Below are 26,067 nucleotides of genomic sequence, written 5' to 3'. Positions count from 1 at the left end.
TGTATGTTGCAAATGACTAATTCCATTCCACCTGCAAATGGGCGCTCCCAACTTGTTTACTCACGGAGACCTTTTTCAGGTGAACGAAGTGACATGTAAATAACTAATTCCAGTTGTAAATAAATATATGGATGTTGCAAATTGTCTAGTCTCACTTGCAAATGGGCTGTCCCACACTTGTTCACTCAGACACATTTTTCAGGTGAAGAAGGTAATATGTAAATGGACTAATTTTAATTGTAAATATATTTATGCATGTTGTAATTATCTAACCTCACTTGCAAATAGGTCTCCATACTTGTTCACATGAGAGGCAATAGGGTCATTTTCTTTGTGGAATAATATCAGTTTGCCCCCTTGGTCCTGCATGAAATTTCAGAAAATTTGGAGGCTCTTTGAAATTAATTGTCTTCTGCGGTCTACAGTGAATTTGCCCATTTTTTTTTATAATTAAACTGTCAGATAGGCGCCACATGTAGCTTCCCTAGCCAAGAGCAATTGCCACATCTAGACACTGTCCTGCCCCCATGCCAAATCATCTGGCAGTCATGTTATAGTCAACTTTTTGAGGTGTTAATATGAGATGACATTGCTATATTTTATATTATCTTGTGGTTGAAATAGAACCTAATTATTATTAATTTAATTTTAACTTTAAATATAAAATTTATTTTTATATTTATTAATTTTTTAAAATTATTCTTATGAATCTCTCCCAACCATAACCAAATGAAAAAAAAAGATATTAAGAAAGATGATTATAATATTTTAAAAAAATATATCATATTTCTTATAATTAACTAACTTACCTAACTTTTTTAATCTAATTAAATTAGTTAAATAAATTCTATATTAAGGATCGGAAAAGTACTTCTTTTCAAATACCCAAGTATAAGCAGAAACTTTCTGAGTAAAATTGGACATTATTCTTTAATTTAAAGATATTACATGCTACTCTATCTTTATTCACAAGTCACTTATATTTTAAACCTACAAATCAAAAAATACAGTAAATTAATAATGTTTTTCACACTTATTTAAAAAAAGGAATGAAATTAAAAAAAATCATTAATTATTCTATAAATAACTTATATATAGGAACATAACGATACTATGAAAACTTCAGAAGTATTGAACACCAATGTAGGTTACAAAAATTTACAGACACAACCTTTACCCCATTATATATATATATATATATATATATATAGAGAGAGAGAGAGAGAGAGAGAGAGACGACTTTAATTGAAAAGATGCTGGGATCACTTAAAAGTGTCAAGCATATCAGATTGCTCAGCTGTTAACACTGTCAGGTCGAAATGCGGTTTCTCCGTTCAGATTTTTATTTTTTTTTGGGGGTGCCTAATGAATTATAGCCATTGATAATGATAAAAAGATTTATAATTATGATAAAATGAAGGGCTAAAACACATCCAACCCTCTAAATATTTTTCAAATATATCTAGTATTTTAAAATATTTTATAATAAATCTAGTATTTTTGAAACATTTTTTTAAATATATCCAACTTAGTACTGCATGCATCTAAAAATATTTTAAGATTTTAAAAAATATTTTATGATGCTGAGTATGCTAAAAATACTTTAAAACACTGAATATACCTGAAAAAAAACATTTTGAGTGCTAAATATACCTTAACTCTAAAATGAATTATTTAGTCCGTTGAAAAATAACTCACCTATCCATTCGGCCCTGAACATATTAAACACCTGAGGAGTGAGCACAATTGCTCGAGAACTTTTCTAATCCCGTACGGGGGATTTGACTATCAGGCATCAGGTATAAACCGCAACCCACACAGCCATTAGCCCGTAAGCTTCCAAGTTTTCACCAAATCTAAAAACATAAATGACCTTACATTATTCATCATTAATGAATAATATAGTTCATTATATATTTTATATTTACATTGATATCGATATTTGATAAAGAAGAGTAATTTAAGCAAATCTCACAATATCGAGTGAACCGATCCCACAAAAACAGAAAAAAGAATCTTATGTGCCCAAGCAATGCAGCTTTAGATTAAAATGACTCTCCAAAAGCTCCAAATCATAAGTCAACCAGCCATGTAAGTTCTCATTAAATTAATCAACAAGTCTATAAAATGGCTGCGATTTTACCTGAAGGAATCATTCTGATTAGAACAAAATCTGGGGGGCTAAATTAAAAAGATTATTTATGATCAAATTGAAAAACAACGTTCTTTCTGTAAATAAATCATGCACTTAGGTGGTGTTATGAATCATGAGCATAAACACTGGCAGTGCATTTGAAGGATTATATACTTCATCAGTTCATCCCTTCTAGAAACAATAAGAATTTTATGTTACTTCCTAAATAAAATCAGGCGGGGAAAACAGCGTTACAGGGAAAAGCTAACTAAATCCTCTACGTCAAAAAGACGAACAACTCCAGACTAACCATCTATAAAGCAAATAGAAAGGAGAACGAATCAATCAGGAAAACAAGTCATTGGAATAGAACAAAACGCAACTTAGTCAAGTTTTATATCGTCCATCTCATTGATAACCCCCTCAAGCTGCGAACAGGAACAAACAAAATGATCAAGAGAGATTCGAATAAACAGAGTATACAGATTGCTGTGCAGGAAGAAGCAGCATACCTTGACAATCTGCCGCAAGAAATAATCACTATATCGCTTGGGTAACTTGGGCTCTACAACATGAATATAGTCCTGCAGCAAATGACCGTCAGTCACTCCAAGTTTGCAAAACCATTCAAGAAGAAAATGGCAACATGCTCAATTCGAAAGTCTAACTTTCACATAGTAGCAAGGCTAATATAAACTTCCGCCAACATCTTTATTCAAGTTCATTATCATGCATAAATCGATAAAAAGCATCAAGCTAGTTAAAACAAGAAAATTAGAAAAGATATCAAAACTGACACTCAGTTATGAGCAGTTTAGGGGGCTTGACGATTAATTTAACAAGAACATAAAAGCAATTAGCTAGCTGGAATATGCATTATTTGAAATATAAAGCCCCCTTAAAAGACAAAGTAAACATGACAGAAGAAAAATTCAATAAGCTTACGTCATCAATGTAGAAATCTATATCAGCATTAGATACAATTTTCTTGTCACTATCAACGGCATGCGTCTTATGCTTGTACGTCAACAAAATTGACCTGTCAAACACCACAATAAACTCAGATCAAATATCTCATTCACAAAATTATCTACAAAAAACAAAACATGTTGGGGGAATGTTCATAAAAAGGGAGGCGTTCTAACCTTAAAGTGGCTTCATCCACTTCCATGTAACTTGCTAATTTCGCTAGAGAGATTGATGAATACACTTTCAAAAAAGTCCGGACACCTGATAACAATTGTTGCTGCTTCACTTCATAAAGGAACAATTTCAACTGAAGTCTATAGGCATCCTGCCATACCATCCAACAATTTACCACAAAAAACATAGATGAAATGAGGAAGCAGAGTAAATGTCCAAACCATTATGTTTGAAGTTAAGCAATTATGCCAGAAGAGTCTCAACTAGCCAGCCAGCGTTTAGCCAAAATAAAAAGGGTAGATAAACGTCTACCAAATCATTCCATAAATATATATTATATAAGATGATGGAGATCAATATGGACAGATGTTTCAATAAAAGAATGAAGATCTTGAAAAATAAAACCAAATACCCCCCAGCAACATAAATGCAAGAGAAATAGGCACAGAACTTTGTCAAATTCCCTTAATTATGGTCAAACAGCTGCACCACCAAGAATTTTTCAATAATTCCCTTCTATTTATTATTTTCTCATTTTTTCCCTTTTTGGCAAGGTGGAAAATAGACATTTATAACTATCCCAGGTTTATTTTCCCTTCAAGATAGAGACAGGGAAGTGCATGGTTCACCCATTCTACCGTGGAGGGCAAAGGAGAACAATGACTTCAAATTCCATACTTGATATATCTTGGTGCTGAACACTTAAATGCTATACTTTTCTAGTGGCAAGATGGAACAAAAGTGGTACCTGGTTGTAATTTACTAGAGGCTCCTCAAAACTAGGTGCTGAAGGGGTAATGAACTTGGGACAAGCATATGAGAAGAGCTCATCATAGATAGCAAATGCCTCATCATCATATCTTTGCATTCTAATCATTTTTTCACCGTACTTTTCCCGTAACTGAGAGCTCACTGTTTCATCAACCAACTGGTTTTGCGGGCAGAGTGAAAGGCAGATTGCCAGCAAGGCATACATTTGCTCATTCTTCTTTAGTATTTGCTCATACTGTGGAGATTTCTGATGATATTGCTTTGTCTTGTAGATGTACAAGAGAATTTTGTTAAATTCATAAATTGCTTCCACATATCTGTAGAAAAGATTACACATTAGGCTATATAAACAGTTGAAAAAGTACTATAATACAAGAACAAGAAAACAGCAATATATTCTGATTTCTGAATTATGTGACACCGAGCTCTACTATCAAAAATACTGAAAATATTAAGCTACACCAAAGTTTGAAAAGGCTATTGAGCATCTCACCTCCGCAACATAAGATTGGCAAAACCATAATGATAGATGGTGGCAATGTGGCTTCCAATAACACTGGTGTAAACTCCTTGTTGACTAATATCAACAGGAAGGAGGCACTTTAGACCAGTTTGATAATCTCCCAAAAGACAATGAACTCGCAGTAGAGCAATCATGCTGAAATACCCCAAAACCTTCAAGACATTACTTCCTCCGTCGTAGCTATACCCATCAGTAGCCGTAAACTGTTCTAGGCCTTCCTTCTCACGCTCAAGAATTTGAGTGATCGAAGACTTCTCAACAAGGGCTTGCAAGAAGTTGAGAAGGCCATACACGTTCCAAGCCTTTGAAATGGAATTATAACATTCAGCTTATAACGTGAAAAGAAACAAACCCTACAGCTAGACACACAGAGCATGCATCTTAAATAACCCGAATTGATTATTCTTTGAGTTTAAACCAAATGGATAGTTACTTTCATCAAAACCAGAAAAAAGAGCTTTCGTCATCTGCCTATCTGATACTTTCCTCTTGCCCACAAATAACAAGCCAAGAAATCACCATAGAAAAACTACACTCAGCCACTTGAAAAACTACCTGATCATACTGCTTCAAGATCGCAATTTCATGTTCGGTTTTATTCTTCATCTTTGCTCTGTACTGACAGAAGCTCTGAAACTGGTACACAAACTCATCCACCATGTCCCACAACCATTGGTTGGGTAGCTGCATATTGACAACACCATGCAACACAACCTGAAAAAGGCTACAATAATTGTCCCAGGAATCTATCCTCTGCTTGAGAGTTGGAGTGAGCCTAGCGTAGAGGTGACGAAACCACATCTCACGGTATAGGAGGCAGAAGACATGGTCATTGTCGACGTAGATAGAGACGGCGTCGACAGAGGGCCAGGGAGTGTCCTTGAAGAGACGCTCCGAGAGGGTCTGGAAGGAGTTCTCGTACATCTGGTGAATCTCGTACACATTCTTCTCTCGGATGTGACGGTAGAGGTGAACAACGAATGACTTCACAGAGTCGGGTACGAAGTTCGGATCATATCCAATGTCCTGAGATTGTGAAGGTGGCAGCTGGCGGTGGTCGTCGTAGCCGGCACGTGAATCTTCGTACTCATTGGCAGTCATGGTTGCTAAAATGTAAGGACTGCAGCCTCCAGAGCGCCGGTGAGTAGTGGCGACGAGGGAGCCGTCTGCGCTGCTGTGATAATCTGTTTAGGGTTCACCGTAATCCGATTGACGATCCGATTAAGCTAAACTCGGGTCGGGATCTCTTTTTGGGCTTAACAATTGACGAGGCCTATTTAGATGCATAATCCATCCAGAGTGCCGGGTTATGTCAATGTGAATAGCCCTGCGGCTTTATTTGCGCATAAAGAAGTTCCTCAGATTACTGTAGTTTGAACGTAAAATTCGATCGTACTATGGCCGAAAGTTTTGAATTCGAGTCCGTATAAAATTGGATGATCCTCTCCAGAGTAGGGGATTCTTTTTATTACTGATCCTATACTTAGGACTAAGGTTACGTTTGGTAGGGAGCATTGAAAATGAGGGATTGGGATTGAGATTACAATTGAAAAAATCTATTAAGAGAGTGTTTAGTATAAGAAATTGTTTGATATATGGGATTAGCCAAAGCCATATATGTGGGATTGGAGAATACCATGGGGGGAAGTGGTATTCTCCAATCCCACCTTTATGAGTTTGTCTAATCCCATATAACAAACAATTACTCATGCTAAGTACTCCTCCGGTCCTAATTATAAGACCCAATTGACTTATTTGAGGAGATTAAGGAAGTAAGTTAAGTTGGTTATTTATAATAAATAAGTGTTGTCATTCCTAAAATATCCTTGCTAATTAAGTATATTGGCTAAAACTATCATTATTAGAAGGATTATCTTGGGAAAAAATGCATAAATATAAGAGACAAAATGGATTGGGTCCTATAATTAGGACCAAATAAAAAGTCAAATTGGGTCTTATAATAAGGACCGGAGGAGTATTATTTTAATGATTTTTTTCAATTGCAATCCCAATCCCAATCCCTCATTTTCAATGCTTCATACCAAACAGGACCTAAAGGTAATAGTTCATCACCTACTTTAGCTCACACTGAACCACTTCCATCCTATGTAGTGTATGCACAATGCTGCACAAACACACAATTTGAAAGGAAAAAAAATTGAGAATAAATCCCCCATTAAAAAATTAATTGACAAATGGGATCTGAAGATTTTGTACAACTTAACTTCTATTGTGTGTAACTTAACTTCTTTTATGTGTAATTTATCTTTTTTTTATGCAATAATCTTCTTTTGTATGATGTGCAACTCAATTTCTCTTTATGCAAATGAAATTCTCTTATATACAAGTCATTTTCCTTATATGCAAACTAATCCCTTATATCTAAATAATGTTTTGTGAAAACCATATTCTTTTTATGCAACTTAGCTTCTTTTGTGTACAACTAATCTTCTTTATACAATCAATCATCTTAAGGACCATTTGCTAATTAAAATTGTAATGAAGGATTTATCTCTAATTTTCTCCCAAAAAAAAAAAACAGAGCCCTTTTAGGTAAATCCTTATAAACTTTATACTACCTCCAGTCCTACTTATAAGAACCAGTTGACTAATTTAAAAAAATTAAGAAAAGAAGTTAAGTCAGTTATTTGTAATAAATAAGTTTTGTCTTTCCTAAAATATCCTTACTAATCAAGTATATTGGCTAAAACTATAATTATTAGAAGGACTATCTTGAAAAAAAATTGAGTAAATGTAAGAGACAAAATGGATTGGGGTCTTATATTTAGGACCAATATAAAAGTCAAACGGAGTCTTATATTAAGAACCGGAGGTAGTATTATCTACATTGAAATATATGAATATGTAGAATAGATACAATGTATGAACATATGAAATATATAATTTCATATGTTAATATGAGGGAATAAAATTTATTTTCAAAATATTAAAAAGATAATCAGGAATGTTGAGATTAAAAAAGAATATTATTTTTTTAAACATAATTAAAGAATTGTTGGAACGTCATGAAAAACACGATCTTGCAGTAAGAGCCCTTAAGCGTATAAATTTGGAAAAAGAAATAGCTGTCCATTGTCCATGCATCCTCGCCTAGAGAGTTTCAACGTTATTCTGGTGCATTATCCCTCTTAAAATCCAAGAATCAACCACACGACATTCAGAATGTTGGATGGGATAAAAAGCCACAACTTGATTGTCTGGCATGCGCAAAAGTAAACATGGATGGAAAAGATCAGGGAAAAAGTTGGTTAAATACACTCCCTTGACTACATAACATAAACCCGAAGCAAGAGTCAGATCATTCACAAGTTAACCGCTCGGAAATTACTCTGATTCCCTAACAACATATTAATCTACAGCTCTAACAACAAAAAATTCCATCTTTACTCTTAATTAGCAACTGTTTGTGTCAGTTCGAGTTACATTAGGTACCCCTCACGAAGCACAGTTCCTTGCTACCACTGAATTTGTCAGAGTCGCCCCCCATTCAAATTGGTATGAGCACGAGGTGCCTCGTTGTAATTGTCAGGTTCGTCTTCGTCATCAGAGGATAGAAGGGATGATCCCATCCACGCTTTAAAACCTTCATGAACACGCCTTTCAACATCTGGTGTGACCTCCGCGGGATTCGCTTCCAGCATTTCTAGCCCGAGATTTCTACCACTGAAGTCTCCCTCATCAAGAATCACGGCTGCCTTTCTCCTTAGGAAGAAGGCAGTACCACCATATAGAATAACCAATCCCCATGACGAAACTTCATAACACCAAAACAGGGGTACAGAGCAGTTGCTCACAAATGTCAGCAGGCTTGATCCAAGAAACAATGCAAGAAGACCAAAAACGATAGCAAATATGAGATTCAAGATAGATAGGCAGCGAACACCTCCTGTAGGTTGTCCAAACAAAGCACAGGTCAATGCATATGTTGATAGGATCCAAGATAGATAGACAGAGAGAACTAAGAAGGAAAAGTTTTTATTAAAACACGAAATCAGAATCTAATGAATTGGAAATCTTCATCACAATATGAACAAGAATCTTAAAACTCATACAGCTAATAAAGCCTAAGGAGAATCTTCACTCAAAAAAACAAATACTAATTTTATTTCCAAATGATTTCTTCACGCTGTGAAGCCCAATATTTATGGACAGAAAAATAACTACTAAAAAGACCCCCATTAACCCATAACTTAAAGGAGAATAACTATCTGAAAAGTACATAAATAAAATTACTGACAGAGTCCGCCAGTACCACGACCCACTTCTCCTAAACGTGAGGACCACTCAACAAAAAAGAAAAATAAGCTAAATCTTATTATTTAAAGAACGTATCTAAGATAACTTAATATTTAGTTCTGATATTTTTCTTACCCCCCCCCCAGTCCACATCGCCATTATCCCACAATAATCAGTACTCTAACGTTAAGCAAAAGATAATTAGTGATGCCACAATATTGCAAAGAGAACCACACTCATGGCATGATCTTTAACTGTAGGCTTCTTATCATAAGCTGATGAAGAAAAGAGCATACCTCTTCTTGAAGCACAGTAGTTATTTTCAACCACCTTCAAGCATCCATGCCTAGCTGGAGCAGAATAAGCGACGGCAATGCCTGCAAGATAATTATCATGTGAAAAATCAAATCATCTGGCATAACTAAAAAGATGTTTTGCCATACGGTACCAAAATTTAAAAGGAAAAAAAAAACATAAAAAGATGTTCACCATTATTATGAAAAGACCCCGGGTCGGAAGTAGTAGATCAAAAGTTATTTCAACCCCAAAAAAAGACCCAAAAAAATCTTGCTCAATAGGATAGAATGAAACCATGAAACTACACCTTGAAGTTGAACAGCCAAAAGTTTACAAACAAAGCTCCACTGAATATTATTACGTTACCAAAGAACAGGTGTTTTATTGAAAAGGTTATAACGTACATCTAAAAACAAATTTTGAGTAATAATAATAACAGATAATAAAGAGCATTCTCCTGAAAGCTGCAACCAAAAACAGGACATCAAAAAAAGGGGGGAAAAATCAACATCACAAATGCAGGCATAATTGTACGGAAAGGAGTCACTCTGCAAATTGAGCGTTTATATGTAATTTCAAATCATAACAAAAGTGACTAGAAGAAAAGCAAAAACCTAAGCTCCAGAAATAAAATAAACCTCAGCAAAATTGTGAGCGACTGAGCGTGACCACTACAGACCCGCATTATTTAGCAGAACTTTTAAAATAGCTCCTAATGCATTCCAGAATATTCTTAATTTCCAACAAGAAGTTCAGAGTCTTCTCTTGAAACTACCAGTAAGCATTACTCCGACTAATTCTTAAGGTGATGCCGCTAGCATAGCTCTTGGAATCACAGATATGAACAGCTATGTAGGTGGTTTGGCTCTGTTTAGAGTTTAAAAGGAGATAACCCTGGTAGACTGACTCAACTTCGATGAACCACCGGTACAGTTGTTGTAGGCTAAGAATCCAACAGTTCTGCTTGAGAGATTAATATACACACATGGAATAGAAACCCCTCCATCCTGATTCTCATATTAGAAATCCATCAATCAGTGCAAAATAGTAAGATGTAGAAAGCTTTTTGAAAATTCACTGGTCAATCAAACTCTGATAATCCTCCAGAGCAGATTAAAAAGCCTTGCAAATTTTCATAGCTATTTTCTATCACTGATATCAAACATATTTCAAATTAATTTTTTCAGCTTTTTGTTCCTAAAAAGTTTAGCACGGAAGAAAAGAGACTATTCCTTTATTACCCTAAAAAGATTTCAGATTGATGGCAAGTGATAGGTCCTTCCACTAAAAAACCAATCCCTGCCCTATTGTGTAATTCTTCCAACGATGTTGCCAACTGTTTCCTCCTTGTTCACAAGAAATATCCAGCAGCCGCTCCATAAATTATTTATTTATAAGAAGTTCTCCATTGTGAGTTCCTAAATACTCCCAAACATGCTGCTAAACATGCTATCCTCTCCACTATAATTATAGATGCCTTACTATTAAATTCGGAAGCAATTCGTGACTGACGAAAGATGGTCTCCATAAAAAACGCGGCGTATCAATTCTTATGTTGCTCCCTTTTCACATAAATCAGACAGAAGTAAAATAAAGCAAATTTTAAAATAATTCCTTACCAGCAATGAGATACACAACCGATACCAAGAAGATGATCATGGAAGGAATGAACACAACCATCCAGAAATAATCCGCAATCTCTTGATCCGTCAAATAAAAGGCGGCGCCCGGAAACAGATCGGAATCCGATCCACCCTTCATACCCATCGGTATCGGCTGAAGCCTCCGATCAGAGCAGAACGGTCTCCTCCCTTCATTGCTTGGAAACATAATATTCAAACTGATAATCGTGCATGCTATGATTGCAAGCCAAATGACAACAATAAAAGCCGTCATTAAAGGTCTCTGAAGCTTGCCCCATGCTTTTTCTTCTTCTCTGAGGCTCTCGTACTCGCGCTTAGGCATAAAAGCCTGGCGGAGCGCGTCGCCGATGATCGCCATCGGATTGAGATGCAGAGAGTCCCTGCTCAGTGAAATTCGGACTCAAAAATCAACTCGATGATAATTGGTTGTCAGCGAATCGCGTTGGGTTGACATGTTACAGGAAATATAGCCACAAAGTTTAGAGTTGAACTCCAGGTTTCTAAAATTCATCCATGAAGCCTTTTCCAAACCCTAAAATGTGCAGGTGCCAAATGGAACTCCAGTTATCGACGGGTTGGAAGATCAATTCAAAAGAAGGATTCGGATTTCGGAGGGAAGTCTGGAACTAGATTCTTTAACACTTACAGGAACTCTAATTGACAATTACAATTACAATTGCGGGTAGGGGTTTAATCAGGGAATCACATCGAGGAAGTGCAAAATCCAGAAAGCAGTTTTATTTTAGCCCAGCGGGAAGTCGGCAACCAGGAGAGTGAAGAGAATAGGTATAGCACAATATCAATACGACGCTGGCCTGTTGCTTTCGAAATTTGGGATGCCAGTAAGAAGCAATACTGCAAAAGAGTAAAACAAGCAAATATTTAATCAAAAATAAAAACAAGCAAATATCACCAGTTTTTTTTTCCCTGGCTTGGGAGAATAAGATCAAATAATATAAAATCGAATAACATTTTAGTTTCGCTCTGATCCATTATGTACGAAACAGTTTTTTGGTTCCCAAGCTTGCGCAAATGCTTCTCCGTGACGAAGTGACGAAGAAAAATGTAGAGAAAATAGAATTCGATAATAACCGTAAAACTTAATAACATTAAAACTTTCCTAAACGTGAATGATCATGGTTTGATTGTGCTTGTAATGACATAATACTCTATTAAATGTTCCTATCGTTCGGTTTTCCCCCTATTCGTGCTGTTTAGATATTTTCATCGCCGTACACAGCATATATTTGTCGCTGCCATTTTGTCACGTTTTCGGCTCCATTTGGATTAGTGAAAAAGTAGTTTATGGATAAGTGAAATTAGGTAAAAATTAAATTGGATAAGTTGAATTGTGTTTTGATTGGAGTTCAGAAAAACTAGTTTATAAAAATGAGATTGGTAAAAAATTGTTTGGATTATAGTTGAGTAAAAGTAAGTTTGGTTGTAAAATAACTAAAATGGGTATGAGTTATAATAAATAATAAAAAATGATAACAAAAATGATTTCACATAATATAATGAAATTAAAATAATTTAATATGAATAAATCAAAATTAATAAGTGAATTAAATTTTAAAATTTTAGTAAAATCATGAAAAAAAATATTTTAAATATAAAGTGAAATATGAAAAAAAATAAATTGAGATAACATAATGGAGAAGTGAAATTTATAGAGTGAGTGAAAATTAAAAACTTTAAAAAAATCATAAAAAATATTTAAAATATAAAGTGAAACATGATAAAAAAATGAATTGACATAATACAATAAATTTAAATTAATTTAATATGAAAAAATGAAATTGATTGAGTGAATTAAATTTGAAAACATCATAGAAATGAAAAAATAGAGCTTCATATAAGAAAGTGACAGTAGAGAACTAGTCACTTTTATAAAGGCGGGTTTAAACAAAAAATAGAGCTTTTGATAGAATTATTTTACTCCTCCGTCAAATGGAGCATGTCACTTTGAATTTAATTCTATCCACGTCTTTTACTCCTCTGTCATGCCATGTGTAAAATAAGCTCTTAAAGTGATCAATAAGCCAGAAAATGAAGCTTGAGCGCAACGTACGTTTTTCCAGCTTAAAATACAAAAGCTCTTTTTTTATTTAGGCCCAACCAAACACTTTAAATTTTCCAACCCTTGTAGTGTTTATAAACTGCTTATAAGCCCAGAATAATTGATGCTAAACAGTCACTTCATGTGCTTCGACTTCATCAAAAGTCAAAACAAGTTATTGCTCATTGACGACTAGCTTGCAAAATGAGAATCCCTGCTAAAAGCTATATCACTCTCTAATGTCCTAGTTAGTAATGTGCGGATTCTTTGATAATGTCCAGGTTAAACTTTTGGCCATTTTATTTTAGAGGCTGCTTAATGAGTAATTCTACTCATCATTTTTATAAGACTACTAATTTTTTAACATTAAATAGACATGTTAAAAAGTTGTACAACTTCCTAAAACTACTGCTTAGCTGGTATGACCCATTAGTGAGACAGGTGATGAAAAAGCCATTATAAAGATATGGGCGCAATTTTAGGTAAACGTGCTTCATTACTCTTTGCAAATGGTTTTGCTTTTGCATTAGGGATCAGTTAATAAAAATTTATAAATAAAAACAGAGTGAATGTTGATTATTATAATTTCTAATTGTGAAGCATGTAAATATTCCAAGCATAGCTTGGGGGACAACGTCTTAAAATTTCATCTAATGACCTAATCTAGACAAGTTGACTTTAATATGTTTTTTAAGCATGTCGATGTGTATACTAGTCGGAGTTAAATGATTAATCAAAGAAAATTAAAAAAATAGTCAATTTAATTAATTATAATAAATATGTATTGACTTTTCTAAACTATTCTTTTTGATCATATGTATAGAACTATCCCTTAGCAGAAACCCCTTACTATGAATAAGAATATTTAGAGAAAAATATTATGAACTTACAAAACAGAGCAGACAAAAATCTTATATTTAATATCAAATCTAATCATTCAATTAACTATTATTAATAGACTTAAGTATGTCTATTCCATATTTCCATTAGTTCAACTCTTGTATGAATTCACACATAATGCATGATACTCACCCGGCTATCCATCTATGGTCAAAAGAAATCACTCACAAAACAAGATTATTGTCCACATAAATCAGCGAATCATATTAACACGTAATAATCGTCGGTGACAAGTTTGTTTTCGAAAGAAAACACCTTATTAAAATAAACTTGCACAACCTACAAACTAGGTCGTGGTAACACATGCCTATATTCATTCACAAGGTCCATTGTAATCATTAAAATAAAAAAAAAAAATTAAAGCGAGAAAGATTGGGGCAAATGATATTCTTCGCGGCAAAAAGTAATGGAAGCTTTTATAAATTTTATGTAACATGAGAACTGAATTTATAAATTACAAAAATTTGAACTCCTTGCCATTGACAACGACATGAGCCAAGCAGCCAGCTTATAAACCAACCTATGGGCATGCGGCATGCGTATACAGCAAAACGACGATACCATACTGGTGAATCCTAGTGCTTTTTGGTTATGTCATGCTATGTTACTTGGTGTTTCAAAAAGTTATTTTAAAATTTAATTTAATCATAAATATAAAAATTTAATTTAATTTATTTTTATATTTATTTATTTTTCTTAAAATAAAGCAGTCTTTGTATATGTCAGAGTGTTTTCATCAAAATCTATTTTCAATATCTATGAATAAACAAAAGTATTTTAAGACCAATTATTTATTATAAATAATTAATTTAATTTATTTTTAATTTTTACAAACAGATTATCCAACTCTTGGACGGGAGGAGTCAGTATTTGTTTTCTCCCTACCTTTTTGGGTTCCAAAACGGCAGCATCCAGTTGCGTTGGTCTTGTTTTCTTTGGACAAATTGCGTTGGCTTTGCAATGTCAATTAATTAAAAGCGGCCTTCTTAACCCCAACATATAATAAACAAACAAATAAATACACCTTATCGCCTCTCCCTCCCTGATGTTCTCTTGTCACCTGAGCCATGACTGAGATTTTGATGATAAACACATGAGGATGAAACAACATTTGACTTCACGCTGGCATCCCCCACAATTCATGATGACTGCGCACGGGTTCATATTGTCCGCGTCATTCTGCAGTAGGAGTCTATATGAGGCTTTTTATGATATAATATTATAATATTAATTGCATGGGTGTCGCAAAAGATATACACAGATTTTTTTCTTCAACGTCGAAATTTCAACTCGACATCATGATACACGCTATTGTAATTTTCTAATAATTCCTCAGGTTTACGATAATAAGTCGTGGCAAGTGAAATATATATTCACATTAAACTACTACCTCCGCTCCTTAATATAACACCTTGTTTGATTTTTATTTTGATCCTAAATATAAGACCTTAATCTAATCTGTCTCTCATATTTATCCATTTTTTTAAAATAGTCCTTCTAACAATGATAGTTCTAATAAATAAACTTGATTAGCAAAGATATTTTGGGAAAAACAATACCTATTCGTTACAAATAACTAACTTAATTTATTTTCTTAATTTACTCAAATTAGCCAACTAGTTCTTATACTCATAACCGAAAGTAGTATTCGTTACAAAATATAAGCTGAAATTTTCCATCACACAACTTTAAACACAAGTCAATGAAAATATAAATTAGTTAATAAGGATGATAATATTTTATTATTAATTTTTAACCAGGCACACACGATACACGATACTTCGTACTTAAAACAGAGTTAAGGTGCAATTTTAACCTCAATCTTATTTCACAGATACAATTTCGCCTCTAATCTTTTAGTGGTGCAATTCTACTCATAATCTTGTTTTTTTAGGTGCTATTTTTTTCTTGATTTTTTTTTGTGCGCGCAATTTTACTTTTGCTTGTTGGGTGCAGTTTCAAAAAAAAAAAATCAAGGTAAAATTGCATCGCTAAAAAGGTCGAGGATAAAATTATACCTGAAAAATAAAATGGGGGTTAAAATTGCCTCTTAACCATTTAAAATATCCTGTTTATTATTTTATATCTTATCTCATTATAAGTGGAAAATAAATTCCCGAAGAAACCAGATAACCGCAGTAGATTTTTAACATAACTCATGTCATGAATTAGCGAAATATAATTACTGGAAATAATTTAAAAAAATCAAATACAGTCTGTGTAAACTCTAAGAGAATCAGAGAAGTCAAAATAAATTTGTTAATATATAGTAGTGTTATTGTTTCAGGACCTTTGCAAACCTCAATATACCAACTTATCTCTTACAAATTTTATATTTTTTTAAGGAAAAATGACATAAAAAGGTTATAAATTACATAAAAAGCAATTTTACTTTTGCTTGTTGGGTGCAGTTTCAAAAAAAAAAATCAAGGTAAAATTGCATCGCTAAAAAGGTCGAGGATAAAATTATACCTGAAAAATAAAATGGGGGTTAAAATTGCCTCTTAACCATTTAAAATATCCTGTTTATTATTTTATATCTTATCTCATTATAAGTGGAAAATAAATTCCCGAAGAAACCAGATAACCGCAGTAGATTTTTAACATAACTCATGTCATGAATTAGCGAAATATAATTACTGGAAATAATTTAAAAAAATCAAATACAGTCTGTGTAAACTCTAAGAGAATCAGAGAAGTCAAAATAAATTTGTTAATATATAGTAGTGTTATTGTTTCAGGACCTTTGCAAACCTCAATATACCAACTTATCTCTTACAAATTTTATATTTTTTTAAGGAAAATGACATAAAAAGGTTATAAATTACATAAAAAGCAATTTTACTTTTGCTTGTTGGGTGCAGTTTCAAAAAAAAAAATCAAGGTAAAATTGCATCGCTAAAAAGGTCGAGGATAAAATTATACCTGAAAAATAAAATGGGGGTTAAAATTGCCTCTTAACCATTTAAAATATCCTGTTTATTATTTTATATCTTATCTCATTATAAGTGGAAAATAAATTCCCGAAGAAACCAGATAACCGCAGTAGATTTTTAACATAACTCATGTCATGAATTAGCGAAATATAATTACTGGAAATAATTTAAAAAAATCAAATACAGTCTGTGTAAACTCTAAGAGAATCAGAGAAGTCAAAATAAATTTGTTAATATATAGTAGTGTTATTGTTTCAGGACCTTTGCAAACCTCAATATACCAACTTATCTCTTACAAATTTTATATTTTTTTTAGGAAAAATGACATAAAAAGGTTATAAATTACAATATTTTAATTCGTGCACCTAACATTTCAAAAAACTAAGAAAGAAAGTGGTGCTCAAATATATATTGGTAATTATAAGTTATTTATTAATAAGTTGTAAATTAGTCATGACAAATATTAAAGAGCTAATAACAAGAAATATATTAGTAATGACAAACTTAATAACTTTTTTTTTAAATGTGATACAAGAGAGTTTTAATTATTTAACTATATTTATAAAAATACTAAATTATGCATCACTTTCTCTCATGAGATTTTGAATTCTTAAGTGGCAATTGGCAAAAATCAGTTGACTAGATGTAGGAAATCATCAGGCCCAGGTTGCCACTTATAGTTGAGGCCTGCAAACGTGGCTTCAGTAAACCCAAGGATTCAACTTGGTCAGCACCGTCAGATCAAAGTGGTCGGCAAAAGAAACGGCATCAGGGAGAAGCACGCCGAGAAGCCGGACACGTGGCATGTTTGGGTAGGAAGGGTAATTTCTTCACTTCCAATTCTGCCTATGTTCCGCTGAGAAATTTCCTCAACTGAAATTAAGAAACTAACGAGCAAATATCACGGGATAGGGACGCATATTGTTTTAGAGAGAGAAAGTGTCAGGCCGGTTTATTCCGTGATACGGCCGGAATAGTCTTCGATCGTTGTTTATGGTCATCAGTAGCGCATCCGTCTCTTGATCGGGAGCATCTTTGGTGAAGGGAGATGGTGAATTCCATGGTTGAACGAGCCACGAGTGACAGGCTCATCGGCCCTGATTGGGCTATGAACCTCGAGATCTGTGACATGCTTAATCGTGACCCTACGTAAGCGCAACACCGAATCCTCACTCCCTTCGCTTTCTTATTCAATCCAAATACATGAGCTTATGGGTAGCCGTTGTCTTCTCATCCTCTGTAATACGACTTTGGTATTTTGACTGAAAACTTGCTGTATTACCGAATAGAAAATTGTGATCAAAATCTCTTTTTGGTACTGGTATTTCGGATTGACGCGTGAGCTAAGCTTCAGAGCGGAATTTAGTTCCAATGCGTGGGGCTATCTTCTCTGCTTATTTTTTATTGTTGCTAATTAACTTCTGCGCTGCCATGATGGTGATTGGTCAACAAAATTTATCAAATCTGGGATTTGAACCAGAAGTGTCATGCGTTACCAACAGACTTCCCTTCCCTTTCTTTGGAATTGATTGCATCTGTTGTTACATACTTCTATGATGGGTTTAATAATAAGTTTTCATTACTTCATAAATTTCATGAACTTGATCAGTTAAGCTATGCGCTGATGGTTGATGCCTTTATGGTTTCGCTGCGTTCTGCAGTTTGTCCATGATAACATGATCATGCACATGCGTGCTGTCTATCATGCTTCTTCCCGGTACTCTCTATAAGTTGCTAGTTTCCTTGTATGGAATGAAGGGCTACTTGTACAAAGAAATAATCTACTACTTTCCTTTTAAATGCAATTTTGCGCCTATGTTTTGAATGTGTAGTTTGAATTCAGTACTGGTTAAATTGATTGAAGAGTGACTCTCTTCTGCATGTTAAGCCTTCATATCATTTTCTATCAAGGTTTTAAAAATTTTGGACCTTTGATAGATGACACATGTAAATGTATATGTGATCATGATGTCTGTTGCCTTGAATTTGACTGTGGGCAATTTCTGCAAGTTATATTGTTTTATAAATGAAATAACACTCAGTAGTCGTTAGCCCTGCAAACTGACTGTCAAACGGTCCAGAAGCCCAGCCAGTTGCTTTGTTTTAGGGATATAGATATCTAAGTAGAATGTTATATTTGATTTTGAGTTTTCTCTTGGTTTATATTTCCAGAACTTGAGAACTCAGTTTGGCTATGATTTATCAGGCAAGCAAAGGATGTCGTTAAAGGTATAAAGAAGAAGATTGGAAGTAAGAATTCAAAAGTTCAACTTCTTGCACTAACAGTAAGCATCAACTCAGTTCGTATATCATTCAGATTTTAATATTGGTCAAGGTGTTTTTAAATTACGCATCTTTTCATCAATTTCTGTATTAGATTTCACTTTTTGATTAAATAACATTTTTCATATGACTGTAAGTAGCAAATCCCTGAGCATTGCTCTGATGAAGGATGTAAAAGTCAGCAGATCTTGTTATCTTCGTATCGTTTTCCAAATACGTGTTGCAAATTCTTTTGACATGAAATTTTACCTAGGCCTTCTGTAACAATGGTTCTTTGAGGGTAGCTTAGCAGTCTAAATGATGTTTTTTCATATAGGAAGGATTCTCTCTTGTCTGGATGTACAATTATAACAATCAGAAAAGCTCATTTCGTTTTGTATTGGTCTTCTATATTCTAGCTACTGGAGACGATCATAAAAAATTGTGGGGACATAGTTCACATGCATGTTGCGGAGAGAGATGTTCTTCATGAGATGGTGAGAATAGCCAAAAAAAGGGTATGTGTCTTAAGACATTACTGTTCTGCTCTGAGTTATAGCAGGTTTATCATTAGTACAATATGTTAATGCTGTTATATGGTGTCAATTGAAGCCTGATATTCATGTCAGAGACAAGATACTCATTCTCGTAGATACTTGGCAAGAGGCATTTGGTGGACCAAGGGCGAGATATCCTCAGTATTATGCTGCATACCAAGAACTACTGGTATGTTGACTATAAATCTACTTAGAAGGGAAGAAAAAAGTTCATTATAATTTTTTTTTCCGCTACAGAATTTTCTCATCTGAATGTTTACAAGTGTGTTCAAAATGCCACTGATTACAATTGATGTTCAAATTGACCTTGGAAAAATGATTACATTTGTCCTTTCAGCGTGCAGGGGCAGTATTCCCTCAAAGATCTGAGCAATCAGTGCCTGTATTTACACCCGCACAAACACAGCCATTGGCATCATACCCTCAAAATCTTCGCAATTCTGATTTTCGGCAGGACACAGCTGAGTCTTCTGCAGAACCTGAGTTTCCAACCCTAAGGTACCATGTCTGGCTCCTTTGATATGATCCATTAATTTATATACATATTATCTCTAACTTTCATGCGATGTTTAGATTTTAACCTGATGGCCTATGACCTAAGAGGGTTGGAATAGTTGTTACTGTACATGCATTTATTGTAGTTAAGTAGCATTCTCACACTTATCCTCCATAGCAGCTTTTCTAGGGAAGCAGAGATGGCCTAGCCATTTTATACACTACTTCAAGCTTGTGATGGTTGTTTCATTCTTTTTTATTCCTTTACTGGAATTTAATAAAGTTGAGCTGTCTCTGGGTCTGGCAAAAGCAAAGTTTTAAGGATAGAAAAGTAAACAATTTAAAAAAAAAAAAGGCGATTGGCTGTTTTATTTTGAGGCTTCCATATATGGTATGAATGAGAATTTAAGCTTTGATGCATCCCTTTTATTTCTAGAGCTTCTATTATCTAAAAAATTGAGCATTAATTTCTATAGGTTTGGATATATGTGGTTTTATTTATACTTTCTTGTACAGTGTCCATGGTACTTTATGTATTTCTTCGGTATTTTTATCATTAATAACTGTTATCTGGAAGAAGATCAAAATGCTCTGTACTGGTTACCACTTATGATTATTGTTATCATTTTTAATAGAAGTTTATACTGGCAGTTTGACAGAAATTCAGAATGCACGTGGTATTATGGATGTACTTGCAGAAATGCTGAATGCTTTAGACCCGGGTAACAAAGAAGTAAGTTGCTTGATATGAGCCTGAAAATTGATGAAATACATAGATGACAATAATTTTTTTAAGCAGGGATCAAGGTTTTTGTCGCTGTGCTGTTGGTTTTATTATTTGTGCATTTAAATACTAGTGAAGAGATTGTTGGCCAAAAAAAAAAAAAATAGTGAAGAGATTGCTTGATTACAGTTTTTGTTATGGATTTGTGCGGTTTCTTTTTCTTCCCTAAATGATTTGAACTGTTCAAATTTGCCTAATTATCTACAAAAGATATCTGACTTTATTTAGATGTGTCATTTCCCTCATAGTCATATAGGTATAAATACTGAAAATCCTATTTATGTGTGTGACAGGCACAGCTAGTCTAGTTACAGGGATTTGAATTTTTTTTTTTAAAAAAAAAGGGATGGCATAGATATAGATTCTTATTGTTATTAGTTATATGCTAATATATGAACACTTTTATGGCACAAAATGTCTGAGAAGTTGACTGATAGGATCCAAGATAAGCAGAAAGAAAGGAGAAAATCCTTTATTAAAATATAAAAAATTCGAAATATGATTTTTATCTGGCCTAACCAGATTGGTATTTTCTTATAATTTCCCAAACTCTGTTTTTTTCCCCTTTCAAAACCACCATAGGTCTAGCTGGTAAACAGAATGAGATGTTTTATAGTTTATTTGGCCCTCTTGAACCCAGTGGTAAACATGCTCTGACTGTGTTTCTCCATGAACATTTAAAATAGGATTCAAGAGACTTTTTTATTCATGATTATTGTTTCTATTTCAGGGGCTTAGGCAGGAGGTTATTGTTGATTTGGTGGAACAATGTCGAACATATAAACAGAGGGTGGTTCAACTGGTCAACTCAACTTTGTAAGGCCAGATATATATTTTTGGGATACTATGATATAATGACGGTCATAATCATTTTCTTGTAATATACTGTACATGTTTAAATGGTTATATGTATTTATCTCTATTCAAAGATCAATAGAGCTATTATGATGATTTATTCTTTCATTTCAGTGACGAATCACTGCTGTGCCAAGGACTAGCTCTGAATGATGATTTGCAGCGTTTATTGGCCAAGCATGAAGCCATTGCTTCTGGAATTTCTTTTGAAAATCAACCAGAGAAATCGAATCAAAATCAACCAGAGAAATCAAAGGCTGCTCCTGCTGGAGCACTAGTTGATTTAGACGGGCCTTTGGTTGACACGGGAAATACTAGCAAACAAACTGATGTGAAGTAATCCATTATCCATGATTATGCTGCACTAATTTCCATTTCATATCACTGCATTCCTCTGCATGTGTATCATTTTTGTTATTTTTTTTACCGTAGAAGAATACGTGTAATCCATTATATTTTGATATTTCAGGCAGCAGTTTATTGTACCATCCCAAATAACTTTGTATAGTGAGTCAAGGGGGTCCTAGAAATATTTTTATTATTTTTCAAAGAAAATTTTCTCCTGGATATATTTGCCTTTTTGCTGCTAGGAAGAGATTCTTGGGGACAATAGTGAATTGAATACTAGTACTAGTTGTTACAATAATTTTGGGTGACCAGGGGTTCTTTGCCAGTCTTTTTTTCCGTTGTTTTTTTTTTTTTTTGGTCAGTTGCCATTTCATTTGGATAGTCCGATTTTTAGTTTTACCAGAGAAGTCACAGCTGTTTATGTAAGATATGACATTAGGGAGTTTAATGCAACTAGCATAAACTACCAGTTCTGCGTTGACCTTATACAATTGTATTCAGTTGATTGGATCTCATCTTTGATGAATCAGGTTGTAGGTTTAGTTTTTGGCTATGGACTTAATATTGATATTGATTTAGGGATATGAATAGCCTGAACCTTCTCCATGCAAATGTGAAATAAGACTAGTTTCTTCTTTCTTTGTTTTTTTTCCTTGGTCTGAAATAAGATTAATTTCAAATGCATTCCAAGTTGACTTGACAAGAATCTGAGCTATTAGTTGCCTTCTGTTTATTTGACAGTTTGTTTGTATGTTTCACATTTGCAGGTCTGCTTCTAGTGCTGAAGCAGGGTCACAAACATTGAACCAGTTATTGCTTCCTGCACCCCCTTCATCAAATGGGTCAGTTCTCCCTGCAAAGGCTGCTCCCAGTATCGACTTGCTCAGTGGTGATGATTATAACTCACCGAAAGCAGACACTTCACTTGCCCTTGTGCCTGTTGGAGATCAGCAGCCAACCAGTCCTTTGTCACAGCAGAACGCCCTTGTGCTTTTTGACATGTTTTCTAGTAGCAATAACGTACCAACTCCTGTTAATACCCACCCAGTACAGTCAACTAATGTTAGCGGCCCTGTTAGTCCGTTAGCTCCCCAAGTTCAACAGCAACAAACCTTATCTCCTCATGGTGGATTTTACCCTAATGGAAGTGTGGCAAATGTGGGGTCCTCTCACTACCAGCAGTCACCATATTCCCAAAGCGCCAGTCCTCCATGGAATGGTCAGGTTGCGCAGCAGCAACGGCCACCTTCACCAGTTTATGGTCAACCTGATGCTTCATTTTTGTGCACTAAAATATATTCTTGTTTGGCACAATCCTTTGCTATTACGTACTTGTTTTTAGCCAATGCAATGATGAATCCTGATCATTGCTTGATGGCATTCCCTATTCTGCTGTGTATTTTCCAAGCTGCGTTGATTGCATATATTGTGGAGAATACTAAAGTATAGGATCTGTGCTGTCCAATTTTTGACATTACTACTTGCATCACTGACATTTTTCCTTTGTGGTCAATAGGTTCGCAAAGCAGTGGATCATTGCCGCCACCCCCATGGGAAGCTCAGCCAACAGATAATGGTAGTTCTTTAGCTGGCTCCCAATATCCACAGCCACTGCAAGTTACTCAAGTGATCATGACCCATGTACAGAGTTCTGCACATCCTCAGAGTCCTCAGGCGATGGGGAATGACCAGGTTGCTGGCATGTATATGCCGCCAAATGCTAATGGCCACATGCCAGCAATTAACCCCCACGGTGGCCAGAGCAATCAGTTTGGCTTTTATCCGCAGCAAATCCAGGGAGGTGTGGTTCCCTTTATGGGTATGGTTCCAAATCTGCAAGCTAGTCCCCTGGCTTCCATGTATCCTCCACAGATGTATGGCAACCAATACACAGGATATGGCTATGGCCAGCAACAGGTTCCATATCTTGACCAGCAAATGTATGGCCTATCTGTTAGAGACGATGGTGGTATGAGAAATTCGTCCTACCAGGTTTCTACGTCATCTTATCCGCCATCTGGCAAGCCTTCCAAGCCTGAGGATAAGTTATTTGGGGACCTTGTTGACATGGCAAAGGTGAAGCCAAAGCCCACGCCAGGTCGAGCGGGTAGCATGTAAAAACTTTGGATTGCTTTTGCATTTTTCACCTGATACTTGTTTGTGTCTGCCCATTCTCCTACTCCCCCCCTTTTTTCTTCTTTTTCTTAATTTCTTTCTTTATTCTTTACCTTCGTGTTATATATATATTTTTTGGTTAGTGCCTCCTATTATATCGCTTGCCTGGCATTTTGATCATGTACATTCATTCTTGAGAAAACACAAAAAATAAAGAAGAAAAATTAGCTACAGCACCCTGCGGTTCTGATTAGTTTTTGAGACATTTTTTCCTTTGCCTTCATGGGAGCTTATGTGGGTGAAGAGCGTGTGCCATAATCAGCAACTGAGACGTCGAGAAATTAATCAGCATGACTTGCTGTTTGAAGATGGCAGAGGCATTGATAAAGTAGTTAGATTGAAGCATTTTACTTTGGTCGTCTATTATTTGATACGGTGGTTGCACTTCCGAAGCTATAACTTCTGCTGCTCTAATTGTTTCTAGTATTTTCTTATTGACATGTGCTGTCATTTATCAAGAAGATTCTTATAGCGATAGCTGGAACTGGTTATTTTCTGTTCTCATAGCTATCCTTTCGAATAGTTTTTTATTTTTTTTATCCTCACAAATAGTTTTTTTAATCAAGATATTGTCGAGTACTAAATATAAGTATTTTTTTAAAAAAAATTGAATATTAATTTTCTATATTGTGAGGAACTAACTTTTTAGTTAACTCTGTTGATTTTTGATAAGATGTTCCTAGAAATGAAATTGGTCCAATACAAAATGGATTTCTTTAATTGAGTTTGGATTATCGTAATGAGAGTAGTTGATCTATCTTTCCAGTTTACAACAATCAATTCTAAATGCAAGTGCGATATTTAACTATGTACGGAATTGACAATGTTATTGCGGGTTAGTTAACTGAATGCGAGGTTTCACGATCACCTGCTGCACAGGGAAGCCGGATTATTTCTCTTTCTTTCTTCCAAATAATTTTTTTAATTATTCTAATGTTCCATATACGTTCCACACATGACCAGTTCCTGAAGAATTTTAAGGAAATTTCATTATGCATGTTGTCACTTCTTATATTATGTTGAGATTTTTTCATTTCGGCCAGCTATTATTTTGAGATTAGAAATTACTGGAGGGAGGAAAGAGAATTTTCTAATAAAATAATATAGTCTGGTCTTTTTTGGCGGGTCAAATACCATCGTCTCATTTGATATGAAATATTGAAAATGAAGAGCAAGGATGGAAATTGGGATTAAAAAAGTTAAAAGAGTGTTTAGTTTAAGTTATTACTTTTTATATGAGATCGAACAAATCTATATTTATGGGTTTGGGGAATACCACGGGAAGAGGTAGCATTCTCCAATCCTACGTATATGAGATTGTTTAATTCCATATAACAAGAAAATACTTGTACTAAAACTTTTTAATATTTTTTTTATCCTAATCCTTATCCTATATTTTTAATACTTCGTACCAAACAGGACCGATAGTCTGGTTTTGTTGTTGAAGATGACAGGGAATATTGAAATGAATTTGAGGTGGTACATAACAAAATAGACTAAAATAATAACGACTATAGATAGATTTTTGTAAGAGAATAGTAATGAAGTCATTTAGATGCGGGAATACTGAGATTTTAAAGAGTGATTATTATCATAAGAGAGACTATTTCCATAATTATGAATCACTGCATTACATTGAATTAGAATTATAAAAAAAATGTTTAAATTGAAGCATACGATGATATGTGAGAAAGGTAATTCTATAAATCCTGAAGAGTTGGAGCAAGCTGAATTTCTCAGTGTGCATGGGAAGCATTCTGTGCCCCAAGCCTGCGCTAGTTGGGGATATAAAAAGAAAAAATGATTAAGATCCTGTATCGGTTGAAAATATTTACCTTAACATTTGAATTTCTAAAAGTTAGCTTGTATAAAGTATAAACATGACTTCTGCAATTTCAAGTTTCAAAAAGAGCCCGACTTACAAGCAA

At 34.5% G+C, this 26,067-nt stretch overlaps 3 protein-coding genes across 8 annotated transcripts; 1 reads left to right on the top strand and 2 right to left on the bottom strand.

Annotated features, from left to right (window-relative positions):
* Positions 1-447: 447 nt before the first annotated feature.
* LOC114739260 (eukaryotic translation initiation factor 3 subunit L-like) lies at positions 448-5,628 on the bottom strand. Of its 5 annotated transcripts, none has more exons than XR_003739590.1 (9): positions 5,127-5,628; positions 4,542-4,873; positions 4,026-4,365; positions 3,280-3,428; positions 3,080-3,173; positions 2,647-2,718; positions 2,416-2,562; positions 1,699-1,856; positions 448-539 (listed from the first exon to the last, which is right to left on the bottom strand). XR_003739590.1 is itself a non-coding variant. In XM_028927308.1 (8 exons), the coding sequence occupies exons 1-7, from the start codon at positions 5,493-5,495 to the stop codon at positions 2,518-2,520; spliced, it is 1,401 nt and encodes a 466-aa protein (XP_028783141.1). In that variant the 5' UTR covers positions 5,496-5,628; the 3' UTR covers positions 1,697-1,856. The 5 variants fall into 5 exon arrangements, 2 of the variants coding, with proteins under 2 accessions (XP_028783141.1, XP_028783140.1); XR_003739591.1 differs by lacking the exon at positions 448-539 and adding an exon at positions 1,976-2,143 and having other exon boundaries at positions 1,697-1,856; positions 2,518-2,562; XR_003739589.1 differs by lacking the exon at positions 448-539 and having other exon boundaries at positions 1,697-1,856.
* Positions 5,629-7,762: 2,134 nt separating this feature from the next.
* Positions 7,763-11,586, bottom strand: LOC114739261 (uncharacterized). The gene is made up of 3 exons (XM_028927309.1): positions 10,745-11,586; positions 9,125-9,205; positions 7,763-8,478 (listed from the first exon to the last, which is right to left on the bottom strand). The coding sequence occupies exons 1-3, from the start codon at positions 11,124-11,126 to the stop codon at positions 8,063-8,065; spliced, it is 879 nt and encodes a 292-aa protein (XP_028783142.1). The 5' UTR covers positions 11,127-11,586; the 3' UTR covers positions 7,763-8,062.
* Positions 11,587-17,558: 5,972 nt separating this feature from the next.
* LOC114739258 (TOM1-like protein 9) lies at positions 17,559-24,344 on the top strand. 2 transcript variants are annotated; one of them, XM_028927304.1, is made up of 10 exons: positions 17,559-17,812; positions 18,870-18,948; positions 19,345-19,443; positions 19,538-19,651; positions 19,820-19,980; positions 20,629-20,710; positions 21,492-21,577; positions 21,731-21,952; positions 22,732-23,183; positions 23,481-24,344. In XM_028927304.1, the coding sequence occupies exons 1-10, from the start codon at positions 17,712-17,714 to the stop codon at positions 24,080-24,082; spliced, it is 1,998 nt and encodes a 665-aa protein (XP_028783137.1). In that variant the 5' UTR covers positions 17,559-17,711; the 3' UTR covers positions 24,083-24,344. The 2 variants fall into 2 exon arrangements, with proteins under 2 accessions (XP_028783137.1, XP_028783136.1); XM_028927303.1 differs by having other exon boundaries at positions 17,563-17,812; positions 22,732-23,225.
* The last annotated feature ends 1,723 nt before the right edge of the window (positions 24,345-26,067 follow it).

This window comes from Neltuma alba, unplaced genomic scaffold (genome assembly GCF_004799145.2).
Source record: "Neltuma alba isolate B1F8T4 unplaced genomic scaffold, ASM479914v2 tig00013828_pilon, whole genome shotgun sequence".
NCBI lineage: Eukaryota > Viridiplantae > Streptophyta > Magnoliopsida > Fabales > Fabaceae > Neltuma > Neltuma alba.
This window is presented reverse-complemented; position numbering and strand designations above follow the sequence as displayed.

Bases quoted from the DNA above. Each gene is read 5' to 3' on its own strand.
- LOC114739258 (XM_028927303.1), top strand. From the start codon at position 17,712: ATGGTGAATTCCATGGTTGAACGAGCCACGAGTGACAGGCTCATCGGC. The intron at 17,813-18,869 runs GTAAGCGCAACA...ATGATTTATCAG, and splicing joins ATGCTTAATCGTGACCCTAC to GCAAGCAAAGGATGTCGTTA. The intron at 19,444-19,537 runs GTATGTGTCTTA...TGTCAATTGAAG, and splicing joins TGAGAATAGCCAAAAAAAGG to CCTGATATTCATGTCAGAGA.
- LOC114739260 (XM_028927308.1), bottom strand. From the start codon at position 5,495: ATGTACGAGAACTCCTTCCAGACCCTCTCGGAGCGTCTCTTCAAGGAC. The intron at 4,366-4,541 runs GTGAGATGCTCA...TCTTTTCTACAG, and splicing joins GCCAATCTTATGTTGCGGAG to ATATGTGGAAGCAATTTATG. The intron at 3,429-4,025 runs GTACCACTTTTG...ATGGTATGGCAG, and splicing joins CTCTAGTAAATTACAACCAG to GATGCCTATAGACTTCAGTT.
- LOC114739261 (XM_028927309.1), bottom strand. From the start codon at position 11,126: ATGGCGATCATCGGCGACGCGCTCCGCCAGGCTTTTATGCCTAAGCGC. The intron at 9,206-10,744 runs GTAAGGAATTAT...ATTATCTTGCAG, and splicing joins GGTTGTGTATCTCATTGCTG to GCATTGCCGTCGCTTATTCT. The intron at 8,479-9,124 runs GTATGCTCTTTT...GACAACCTACAG, and splicing joins CTACTGTGCTTCAAGAAGAG to GAGGTGTTCGCTGCCTATCT.